Below are 12,584 nucleotides of genomic sequence, written 5' to 3'. Positions count from 1 at the left end.
CTATGAGTCTTAAAGAAATGTAGTTGTGTAAAAAGTACAATATTTGACTCCAAAATGCAGTGGAACAGAAGTATATATAGTAAAAATGATAATACAAGTACAAGTAGGGATGTCCCGATCACCTTTTTTTGCTCCCGATCCGATTCCGATCATTTGATTTTGACAATTTGCCGATACCGATTTTTCCCGATCCGGTCTTTATGCAATGCATTAAGAGTAAAAAAAAAAGCATTCAAGTTGTCCCTTAAGGTTATTTTTTTAATTTAAATTGGATATTCTATCCAACATGGATATAGTTTCTTTCTTTCACAGCAGCATTGGATCAGTTCAGTTGTGCAGCATTGGATCAAAACAAAATCAAGCTTTCAGTACTCGTTAGCTTACTGCTACAATTAGACACTGCGCCCTGCCCACTCTGTTGCCAGATTTGAGAGAAATAAGCAACCAGGTCTATGAAAACAAGCCCCAAAGAAGCAACACATACATGATGTTGTGTCATTTGAAACCAAAACTAAGGCCTCAGGATGACTTTAAGACTTGAACATGGTCATTTTTTTTTATAACATTGAATACAAAAAAAGAAAAGAAAAGTATTTATTAAAAAAAAAAAAAAAAAATCCCGATCCCCGACTTTTTTCTCCCGATTCCGATCTTTTGAAAATCACGTGATCGGCTCCGATCCCCGATCACGTGATCGGATCGGGACATCTCTACTCCTTGCTTTAATGTTCAAAAAGCTCTTTATTTTTCTCATACTGCCTGTGCTGCAGTACCTCTTTTCACCCTCTGTCTGAAACCAGATCCCAGTCTGCTCTGATTGGTCAACTGCTTAGAGATGTCCCGCCCCTTACCCTATCACATACATAGATGCTCATTCATCTTCGTGGCTTTTCAGCAGTTTCTACACGCAAACATGGCAACAGCGTTTGGTCTGTGTCCTGTAAATACTGTAAATGACTGAAGTTAGCTAATGCTATGTACTGTATATACAACATTAACGCTCATTAATCACGCTCGGTGGTAGTGACGGGAACAAAGTGGGCGCTAATGGCAGTGGGAAGCGGTAATGCTGCAGCAGGCAGATGTCAGTGCTTGGCACATGTGAAGTGTTTTGTTGGAATCTTGCGTGAATAAATGCTGATGCAGAGGAGCTGTGACGCAGATTTGAAGATGAACGCTCTTATAATGAAACTGATGAGCTTCATTAGCAAACACACGGCACATTATGCTGTTAAAAAGAACAGAAGCAGTTGTTTTTATTGAGATGTGATGGTTATGACCTCTTTTAATTAGTGAAAATAATGAAGACGTGCTGTTTGTACTGAGTAGCCTCTGTGTCTAACCAGCTGATTTGCTGCTGGTTCCGCTCTCTGCTTTACACCTAATTAATTTTTCAAAGCTCATTAGGCTGAAGCTGACATGAGGACGCTTGTATTTGTTGATGTTGTGTAATTAAAAGGCTACAAAGCTACCGGAGGCACATCATTAGGACTAATTGTATTGACACTTCAGCAGAAAAACATGTCATGTATAACTTGTTTTTCCTTGTGCTTGTCTTACATTTATTTACTCACCTTTTTGTGTTTTTTTGCCAACAGAGCAATCTACTTTGCTGCTTACTCCACGGCCAAAGAGAAACTGAACGGTGTGTTTGAACCCGACTCCACGCAGGTACACATGGTGTCGGCTGGAATGGCAGGTAACTACAACGGGTGGACGTTTACCACAATGCTTTTCGACATACTGTCAGGGTGGGAACATTTCCAGCATGCTCGTCAAATGCTCACCATTCTTGTTAGGGATGCTGCTTTCTAAGAAACACAAACCCCAGCATGTGCCTTAGAGTTTCCACTAGAAAAAAATAGGTGCTGGTCAACTTTATGGGAATATTTCAATGTCCCGGAGATATTCTGTTGAAATAGCACCGTAGGTTATTATTGGGCTTGAAAATATTTGATAGGGAGGCTTAATCACAAATCACATCAAGGCCCTTTTTTTGTTGTTTTGTTTTTAAAGTAGGTTATTTAATAAAAAAAAATCAAACAAGTCCACTCAATAGACTCCTGAGGCCTGCGCTATGAATCCAGTTCAACATACCCTGGATATGTTTGGGGGCGGGGTTAGCAACATTTGACCAATCACAAACATGGAGAAGCGTACTGACAGCGCAGCGTCATACTTCTTGAATGAAAAGTGAACTATAATATTAGACATATGAAGAAGTTAAACTTTAAACATCCATGACTTAAACACTTTATCCAGGATAAAAGCCACATAGCTGCACCTGCAAGGTGAATACAGCTGGTAAAAGAAAAAGTGTTTGAATGCGTACATTAACAGGTTTATGATATCACTGCCCCGTCTAAGACACCATCTGACTTTACTTACATTTGACTCGAGTGTATCGTCAACTTAATGTGTTGCTTAAAATAATACTTCTGCATACAGTCTGTGACACTGTGAGTGTTGCACGGCCAGATACGGCTCAGCTGACTCAGATAAGGAAATATATGATACATTATGATGTGATATGCTGCGGACTGTACTTAATGTTACACTGATCCGGTTACTTATGTTGTGGCAGATATTTAAGTAAGCTTTCTTAAAGCTAATGTTATAATAGTCAGATTGCTCTGAAGATGGGAGGTGATATTCCATTAATTTTCACGTTCACACAGTCGGTGATTTTTGCCGGCCGTCTTTCCTGCAACGGCAGCTTTTCTGTATTTCCTTTCTCCTGTAATATGACTTGATTGCTTTAAACTCCGCACACTGAGCTCTGATTGGTCAGCAGGCGGTGCTTTCACTGAGTTGATCTCTTATCATGGAACCTAACCTGCTCCGGACCAGGCTAGCCATTCAGCATAGGTTACCATGGAGATCTAGCCCGCTAAGAAGTGAACCAGCGTCGTAGGACCGGAAACCCAGAGTTTTCCCTGAAGTTAGATCGCTAAGGGAAAGTTTTAGCACACTATCACTCAGACTTTAAAAAACAGTCAAAGTCAGCTTTGTCTGTAAATATCTCTCCAGCAGTGAATGCACATATTCTGCAGACTAAATAAAGTAACAGGTGAGGAGGATTCGATGGAGCAGTGATTTATCTCCTCTGTGCAGCGACAGGTGAAAGCCACAGCAGCTGTTAGAGCAACGTGTTTCTGTTTACTAAATACTTAACTTATAAAATCCTCCATCATAGGTTCATGTACACAATCATTATCACCAACATGTTATTTTACATCACATTTACCTGACGCAGCTTACAGGTGCAACCAACCATGAAGAAAAAGATTAGCAAAAATAATCAAAGCTTCAAATAAGCCAAACCATTTAAAGTGCTTCATACATTTTTATTTGAGTATTTGAATTGCCTAGTACAGGTGAGTTTTCAATTTCCAGCAGAAGATATCTAGACATCTGGTAAAGTAAAGTTTGATAAACAGAGTACTCTTTCTGCAGAAAACGGTCCCTTTGATAAATTACAATATAACATGACATGGAGCTTTTTACGGGAGGTCAAATGGTTTTGAAATCCCTGGTCTTGATTTTTATAAGCATATCATGTGGATTTATGCCTCTTTTGATATCTGTTTCGTCTCTCACACACATTTCTGTCCTCTACTCTCCTACCATAAAGTTCATTGGATAAGAAGCTGTTTTTTTACAGCTGTTTTCTTGACATTGAATTTGATGACATGCAGTAGCTCCTCTTCAGATCACACAGAGGATATTCTATAGAAGATCAAGCTTTCTCACGTGAAGCTGCTTTTTGTTAAAATAATCATTGTTCATTGTTTTAACTGCCATGAATACAGCATATTATCTTTCTGTGTTCGTTGTCAGACAGCTGATAATAACACACCATGGAACATTTTGAACACATTTGTCTTTTTCCCTGCAGGTTTTACAGCCATCACAGCCACCAACCCCATATGGCTGATAAAGACTCGTCTGCAGCTGGATGCGAGGTAAACATGACGCCTGGGTGTGAGCGTTACAAAATTTACTTCACATGAGGGACCGACAATGTCACAAAGCCCGAGGTGTTATCATGCCACACAGGAACACCTTTGGCGCTTTCACACCGGAGTACTTTTCCCAGGAATTGTTCTGATAGTTCCTGGGATTTTGCGTTCACACCAAAAAGATCTGGAACTAGAACTTTTTTTGCGAACCTTTTCACCCCTTTTCAGTCCCTGCTAGAGAGGTGGTACTTTCCTGGGGAGAAAAAGGTTCCAATTTCTGATTGGCTGGGCGAATTGCAAACCACGCCCCTTAAAACTCTGAAAGGTTTTTGTGAAGCCGCCATTTTATTTTCTCTACTGGGAGTCCCAGCAGCTTCTACTGAAGCCAGTCCCCAACTCCGGGGACTTCCGGCCGGGGACTTCAGGTGGCAGTATACGCCGTGAATTTGTTTGCGGCTTGCCAGTAAACCCAAAGCAGAAGAAGAAGTGACGTCAGCGGCTTGATTTGCGTAATCTTCCCTCAGGGAACTTATTCCGGTGTGAACGCGATCTGTACTTAGTGCCATGGGGGTACTAAGTGCCGGCACTAAGTACAGCAAAGTACTTGGTGTGAAAGCGGCTCATGATACAGATGTTAGTGCAAAATCTACAGCTCCTCTACCACAACCATCAGAGACAAGTGGACATGGAGAACTACATGAACTACATGTTGCTAAATCCACCGCGGAGAATAACCGGAAGGGCAACCAGGCAACCATAGCAACCATGCTCGGGAGGTCTTCTTCGCTGCTTTCGGTGTATTTTGTGTCGGAAGTACAGCTCCACTTACAGGCCCGGCATATTTACTACAGCGTCTCCAGTGGGTCGAGACGAGCGGTCTCGTGTGGACGGAGAGGTTTATTGAGCCGATTCTGTGTGGACAGAAGACTTTTTTGATATCGACACCGGTTCGTTTTCGCCTCCATGTGGACGGGGCCTGAGTAGCGTTGTAAAGACACTCCTTGGTTGTATTACATGAAACCGCTTTATATGTAAAATACAGCTCTCAAAACACTTGATGTAGAACTTCTTCTCCTCCTTCATCTCCCTTTTCCCAACGGTGTGTTCAATGCTTTGCAGCCTTGAAGTTAATTCCTTCAAATCCCAAAGGATACCACACAGTCTGCTTTATCAGTTCTTTGTTTTCTGTTTACTTGAAGACATGCATGTGACTCGTGTCTTCTGATCAATGAATTGATTTCAGATTATACCTTGTGTAAGGCATGCTGCTGTTATGTGTCTTTGGTTTTTTCCCCTTCTCCTACAACAGCGCAGCTATTTATGCACCGTGTGCAGAAACCAGAGCTCCTGCTGGGTTTTAATGTAACTCACTAGGCTCTCTTTACATTAAGATTCATGGCTTTACATCCATGTGCACCCTTCATTAATGTGCTGACTAATACTCCACTATTGTTACAATTTGGAGCACTATGCTGTTCCTTGATCAAAGGACTTTGTGTAGTCATATCACTCCACAGAAAGAATTGTATTTTCTGTGGCAAAAAAACCACAACATTCGATTTCTGTTACACCCATCATAAAAACATCCTGGTATACTTTTTGATTATTCAGATATATAGTTGTGAAGAACATTAAAACAAAGGAAACGGTAAACAAAACAAGATAAGGAAATAGGTGAAAAGACAGAGAGTTGGACGACAGAGAAATCAGAGTAAGAAAAGACTGGTTAGTGGAACAGAAAACATGAGCAGATTTGAACAGTTAGAGAAAACCTCCATCAGTGCCGCCGTCATTTTAAGACGCAGTTCAACAATCTACACGGAGAAAAACTGACTATTTGTAGAGAAAATATGAGCTGAATATACATTTTCATTAGACATGTAAACAGCTTAGTGTGAATATTGTCTTTTTTAAGAATAAGAGAGAAACTGTAATATTATTAGGCATGAAAATATTAGTCTGTGTTATTGTGTTTAGTTGTTTTTCACCACATAAGTTATTTATCTTGGCTACTGTATATTCTCTCTCTCTCCCCCAGGAACCGGGGCGAGCGGAGGATGAGTGCGTTCGAGTGCATGCGGCGGGTATATCGGACGGACGGCCTGCGGGGTTTCTACAGAGGAATGTCGGCTTCCTACGCCGGCATCTCAGAGACTGTGATCCACTTTGTGATCTATGAGAACATCAAGCGGCGCCTCATGGAGGCCAAGGCCACGCAGAACATGGACGAGGAGGAGGAGACGTCCAAAGACGCGTCAGACTTCATTGGGATGATGCTCGCTGCCGCCACCTCCAAAACCTGCGCCACAACTTTAGCTTATCCTCATGGTGAGAGTTTTATAAAAGACATCAGGGAGTTAGCTCAACGTGTGAATATCTGTCCCGATTTAAAGAACACAGAAACAGGCTTCTCCAGGTATGGTGATTTATTTTAGCTGTGGACTGTAACGACAATACAGTATAATGATATGGCCAGGTAGCATGGTTACAGTGTGCTGCTATTATCGCCAAATAACAAACATTTATAATTATATTAGTATAGCAAACAATTACAAAGCAATTCCTCTACAGAATTGATGCTGCGTTCACACCGTACGCGATGCGATGTTAGGAGGCGGCGCGATTACATGTAAAGTCAATGCAGAGACGTGGACGGACGCGAATTCGCTCCGACGGCGAGCATGAAGCGGTGGACGCGAATTCCGCGGCGCGATTTGAAGGGGGCCGTGAAAAACGCTCGAGTTCAATTTTTTCAACTCGAGCGTCATACTCGAGTGACGCGATCTCGCGGTAGCCAATCAGCGGTGAGGATCTCAGCCTGCCGTCACTGACGTTCAACCAGAAATCATCAGCCGTTAGCTGTTAGCAGTTGTCTGCAGACTTGTCAAAGCATTAATTCATGGTTTTTACTAACCGGTATCAGTATGTTGTTACTTCGGCATCATTTTGAAACGTGTATTACAATTAAATCACGGTCAAATATGTTCCTTTTGTTGTAGTTGTAGCCCCCTAGCCAGCGCGTCTTGTTTGAATGACGCGAGTAAACACAGCTGACAGCCGCGGTGAAACTCGAGCGTTTAGAGCGATGCAATTTAGAACGAAGCGAATATTCGCATCGTGTCCAGTGTGAACGCAGCATAAGGAGTCGTAATCATAGACATATCAGAACTGTTTACATGTCAAACATACCCGCATTCTGCATTGAGGCTAAAAGCTATTTTCACACAGCCATAAATGGAGATTTTGCAATGCATATTTACTATATTTGGAAACCTACTTGGCAATAAACTTAATTCTGGGTCAAAACGTATAACTCCAAACGTACATCTTCTAGGAAAAGTATAAGAAATATATTTGCAAAAAGCAAACCCTTGTCTCATACCCTATCTATGGTAAGGCCCAGGTGGCCCACCAAATAACCTTCCAATAAAAGTTAGTATGAGCTAGATTTAGTAGTTCCTCTCCTTTAACCGCTCCCTTTCTTCTTCTTGCAGAAGTGATCCGCACCCGCCTACGGGAGGAGGGCACCAAGTATAACTCCTTCTTCCAGACTTTAAGAACAGTGCCCAGAGAGGAGGGGTACCGCGCGCTGTACCGCGGCCTCACCACCCACCTGGTGCGACAGATCCCCAACACGGCCATCGTCATCTCCACCTACGAGCTGGTGGTCTACCTCCTGAACGGTTAAAGCCTCCCCCCCTCCCATACCTAGTACTCATATGTAACCCTGCCCCTGATCGGAGACGAGAGCTGACTGCACCCCCGCCTGAAGAGGACAGAGATGGTGATCTTTACCACTGACACAGGGCGGGGGGGGGTCAAAATACGTTTTCTAACCAAAGGGTCTGTCTCGAGGAGGAGGATCCAGGCGGTCCTCATTGGTTCGGGGGTTTATCTAAAGAAACGGTTGTCCAATTGTTTTATTTTGATTCCATTCTGTTCTCCCTTCAGTCGTGCTTCTGGAAGACAGCTTGTTCTGCTTCTAACAATACTAATAATATAAAAAGAAGTAATTCCAATCCTTACTACCTAGCGGATTTAACACCACCCCTTCTAGCAGCAATTCAGTTCTTTTAAACATTAGTATTGTGTAGTGTTCCCCTGCGGTCATCAGAGAGTAGAAGACTGGAGACTGAGTTAAAGTACCTGACAGGTGGCTCTCAAGTTAGCGAAGGAGAAACCTGTGCCTAAGGCTTGATAAAGAGCGGGAGACGTGCCTTGTGTGAAGATTTGATAGAGTCGTACACTGGTTCTGTGATTACAGGTCGTCAGCATCTGAAATAATCTCATACTCCCGCCTCATAACGCAGGAGTCGACGTGCATTTACAGCTCTACACAAAATAGCTTCATCTTGATATTTTTTGCAATGAAAGTCCAAAAATGACGTCTCAAATTCAGCATGTTTGTGTTATCCCGGTGTAGAAGAAGAGGAACGTCTAATGTTAAATGGAGGGGCAAAAGTCCCCAAATTCAACTACTGAAATCAGACATGAGGATGAGCTTCATTAAAGCCAAGGAAGTAAAACAATCCGTGTATCTACCGTCCAATTATTTTTCTTTATTAAACACGTAAACGGAAGAGCGTCTGAGAGGCGTTTTTGCTTTTTACCTTACTAAATGGTCCTTGGAGCGAGGGGCGGGGCGAGACTCACGGAAGGATACTGTAGTGATTAAAAGTGTGATTTTAGCAAACAAGTGCTTTTGTTTTGAAATCACTTCCGTGAGTCTCGCCCCGCCCCTCGCTCCAATGACCATTTAGTAAGGTAAAAAGCAAAAACGCCTCTCAGACGCTCTTTCGTTTACGTGTTTAATAAAGAAAAACAATTGGACGGTAGATACACGGATTCAAAACACTGACTCATGTTGTGATGAAAAATAAGTTCTAACAAAATGTAATGTTGATATAAAAAGTGATTGTGTTGCATTTGGCTCCCCAGAAGTGGCACAGTGCAAAATGAGGAGAGCTGTTCTGTTGGTTGTTTCCTCCCCTCAAACAACGAGGTGTCTTCCTCTACAATCCTCATCTCATATTCCCTCACGTAGTTTTACAGGCGAGGGACAATCCTCTTCAGTTTACTCTGGAAACTTGTTGTGCTTGTGAATGGAGGAAGTGGCCAGGAAAATGCTTCATGAGCGCACACTAATTTACCGCTGACCAGTGTATAAAAAAAGAAATAAGAAGAGTTACTGTTTGTTAATTCCCCCCTTATTCCATTGTTGTTTAAAAAACATGTGAAATGCATTACTACCAATTTAAAACGTCAGTGTTGTGTTCTTTGTCATGACATGGAAAGATACTTGTTTTCTTGTTTGTTTATTTCCCCACAATACAACAGAAAAAAAAATTCTGCTGCCCCAACATCTATCCTAGTCAGCATATACGTAACCTTTCCTTCGGGATCACATGACACGAGAAGCTAGCCTGCATTTCCATCACAGCAGCATGGCTTAGCACACGATGCTATCCCTTCAACAGCTGCAGTGCACTATCCAAACACTTCCTGCTTAATAGGTCAGTCACAGTGCGGTGAAATATGCAGATCATTTTGTCGCGAGGCCGCCATTGTGCTTCAGATAACAGAAAACTGCTTCAGTGCGTGTCTTCCCCCCCCCCCGATGCTTCTCTCCACTGGAAATATAGATCTTTAATTTGAAGACGTTTGAGTTTTAAGGCACACGTGAAAGATGCATTAGATTAGACTCTTTGTGCTAATCTTATCAGAGGTGTTTGACACTGTGCCACGAACACACACTAAAATATAAACAGGACGCAGATATTTGATTTCACTCATCAGGTTAAATGGTCAATTCGCTCTCATTCACAACAATAATGAGTGCCCATTACCTGTTTGGCTGAATCGCTTTCACTTGTATTAGTGTGTGTGTTTCTGATGCATCGTTACCTGCATCTCATGATTTATTTTGCACCTGTTTGCATTGTGTGCCATTAAGTGTGTGTGTGTGTGTGTGTGTGTGTTCCATGTGTGCTTGCTCAAATGACAATCGTATGTCATTCTGTCATGTCTTGTCGTGTAAATGAGACAATGGGAGTATGTATGCGTTCAGAAGAATAGCAGCAAACAGTGTTGTTTTTATCTTTTTAAAATAAATTGTTGCCTTTTCCTGACGCCCTTCGTTTCTCTCCGTGTTGTCTTCGATGAGCCGTCTGTGCGTGTGGCTCGGCCTATGCATTCTGTCATACCTGTTTTTGTAAAACAAAAAGCCAATAAAAAGGAAAAAGTGCAAATATAAGAAAATGTGTCATTTCATTGTAATTTAGTGCTTCATATCAGTTTTTCAGTCTTGCTTAATCCTCAAATTAAACTTCTCAAATCAGTGAAATGTCTAACTCATTTTCTCACATTTAAGTGTGTTGCTCTTGCACTACAACAAAATGTCGTTAATCTTGTATATGATCCGCATTTAAGGAAATTCATTAGTTTATAGTTTGCTCAATGTGCAGTATTGCCGTTAAGATTCAGACAATATTATATAATATATTTATTGTGAGGAGTAGTTTATTTTTTTGCTGCTTATTTTTAAAACACTGTTTGAATTAGAACCTTTTTTTTGTAACTATCTTAATTTTCCGGTTTTTTGAAGGAAAAAAAACACAGACCGTATTGCAGATAAAAGTATACTTCTGGACAATGGTGGATTTTGCATACAATACATCAAAGTAATATACATAGATAGCACAACCCTCTATTTAAGCTAGAGGGAACAGATGACACAAATACAACAACAAAGACAAATCAAAATAAAACTTGAATTGGAACCTTTAAATTGTGTTACCATGGAAACACCAGTGCATCTTTCAAAGGTGACCCACGTGAAGACGTCCATCAACCCGGCACTAGTTATTTAGCGCGTTCACACCAGAGTAATTTTACCTGTACTTTTCCCGTTTAGTTCCGTTAGTGCCTGGAATTTTGCGTTCACACCCAAAAGAGTACTTAGTTCCGAGAACTTTTACTCCCATTTTTAGTGCCTGATATATCCCTTTCTTTCACACCAAGGCCTTTCCCATTCTAGCTCCGTGCTAGAGCTTTTCCGTCCTGCGTCATTGCGTCATCGTTTTGCGTCATGACGTAACCGTTTGCGTGCCTGCTTCATAAAGCCAAACCGCGCGGAAACAGCAGACATCTACAACAACAACAATGGCCGATTGTATTGAAGCAAGCGCTGCTCGTTTTGGTTTTGCTCTGTCGAAACGAAATGGAACGACTTTACTACCAACTTTACAGTCGTTACATGCTACATGCTACATTCAAGACTATTTTACAATCATCATCATCATCAACTTCAATGACGATTTGGTAGGAGAAAGAAGGTAAATATACGTCCTATTCAATGGCGTTAGAGCTAGCCGTTGTTAACCTCTGCATGCGCCTAGCTCAAAATACCCAGCTTTGCAGCATTCATTACTATGCTATAACCAGTGTTGGGTGTACAACAAACGCCTTACAAAAGTAACGGAGTTACAGTAATATATTACTTTTTTCTATAACCAAGTAATGTAGCGCATTACTAATGAAATATGGGTAATATACAGGGGTGCACATAACTTTTTTGCCCTGGTTCTCAAAGGAGCACCTGGAGATGTTGCTTGGTGCTCATCCTTAAAATGAAATGAACCGTAACTTTTGAGGGGTCTTTATTTATTTGCCAGACACACGGCACTGAACAGAACACACAGAGGTGAACACAGAACACACATGCAGAGGTGAACACAAGACAACATTATCACGACCAGTAATCCTACAAGCTGTCATCAATACCCTCCTGACTGTTCTCCTCACTGTCTTCCTCACTATCAGACATGGTAGCTGATGATGTAGGCCTACTACTTTCTCTCTGGTTGAGTCTGCGATTAGCTGCTGGTTTTGGGTTGAAAGTCTCTGTTGTCATATTAGACAAGTGGATGTAATCAAATAAGTATGTGAACATAACCAATAACCTACCATAGCCAATAACAAATGAATTTAACTTATTTAATTTTTGTTGTTCATTTATATCTTATTTTACCTATAGTTAACATTTATTTATTTATGCTTTTTTTTTTTTATCTCCAGTTTTAAAGGATATTTTTGGTTACTGTCCTATAGTATACATTGAAATGATTTAAAACCTGTGTTTATCCCAATAATTATAAAGGAGTGCCTTGGAAATATGTGTTTACATAAATTGTGACCAAACCGTTTGAACTTAGACTAAAGTGAACTATTTAAACACTCAAGAGTCCTTTACCTCACTGAGCTGTAGTTATCAGCCTCTCAGTCTTTTTTGGCGGAGGTGCGCATGCGCACCTGCGCACCAGTTATGTGCAGCCCTGTATATAGCTCAATATTTTGCTAAATACAAAATGTGTGTGTGTCAAATATGTAGGAGCCGGATCGTGATTAGCCTAGCTTAGCATAAATCAGGGTGAGTTTAGACACTTAGAGTAAGGTTGCCCTCAAGTTTTCATCCACAGTTGCCTTATGGTGCGTCATCGGACTACTACTCGCTACTCTCGCATGTTTGACCGCGGTTTTCAGTTGTGTTAACATGCTTCACTCAAACAAGATATGGTGGCGAGGAAGCGGGGCTTATCTCCATGTAGATAATACTGATACCAG

General features: G+C 41.4%; 1 protein-coding gene across 1 annotated transcript in view; it reads left to right on the top strand.

The window, feature by feature from the left end:
- Positions 1–8,650, top strand: part of LOC104958317 (solute carrier family 25 member 36-A-like) — a 12,672-nt gene extending 4,022 nt beyond the window's left edge. The window contains exons 3-6 of the mRNA XM_010786037.1: positions 1,599–1,699; positions 3,899–3,965; positions 6,001–6,290; positions 7,457–8,650. Of these exons, the coding sequence (XP_010784339.1) occupies positions 1,599–1,699; positions 3,899–3,965; positions 6,001–6,290; positions 7,457–7,650 (652 nt within the window). The 3' untranslated portion in view covers positions 7,651–8,650. The remainder of the gene's footprint in view (positions 1–1,598; positions 1,700–3,898; positions 3,966–6,000; positions 6,291–7,456) is intronic.
- Positions 8,651–12,584: the final 3,934 nt, after the last annotated feature.

The sequence above is a fragment of the Notothenia coriiceps genome, unplaced genomic scaffold (assembly GCF_000735185.1).
Source record: "Notothenia coriiceps isolate Sejong01 unplaced genomic scaffold, NC01 NC01_scaffold00028676, whole genome shotgun sequence".
In the NCBI taxonomy this organism is placed as follows: Eukaryota; Metazoa; Chordata; class Actinopteri; order Perciformes; family Nototheniidae; genus Notothenia; species Notothenia coriiceps.
Note: the sequence above shows the minus strand (reverse complement) of the source record. Positions and strands in the feature narration are given on the sequence as shown.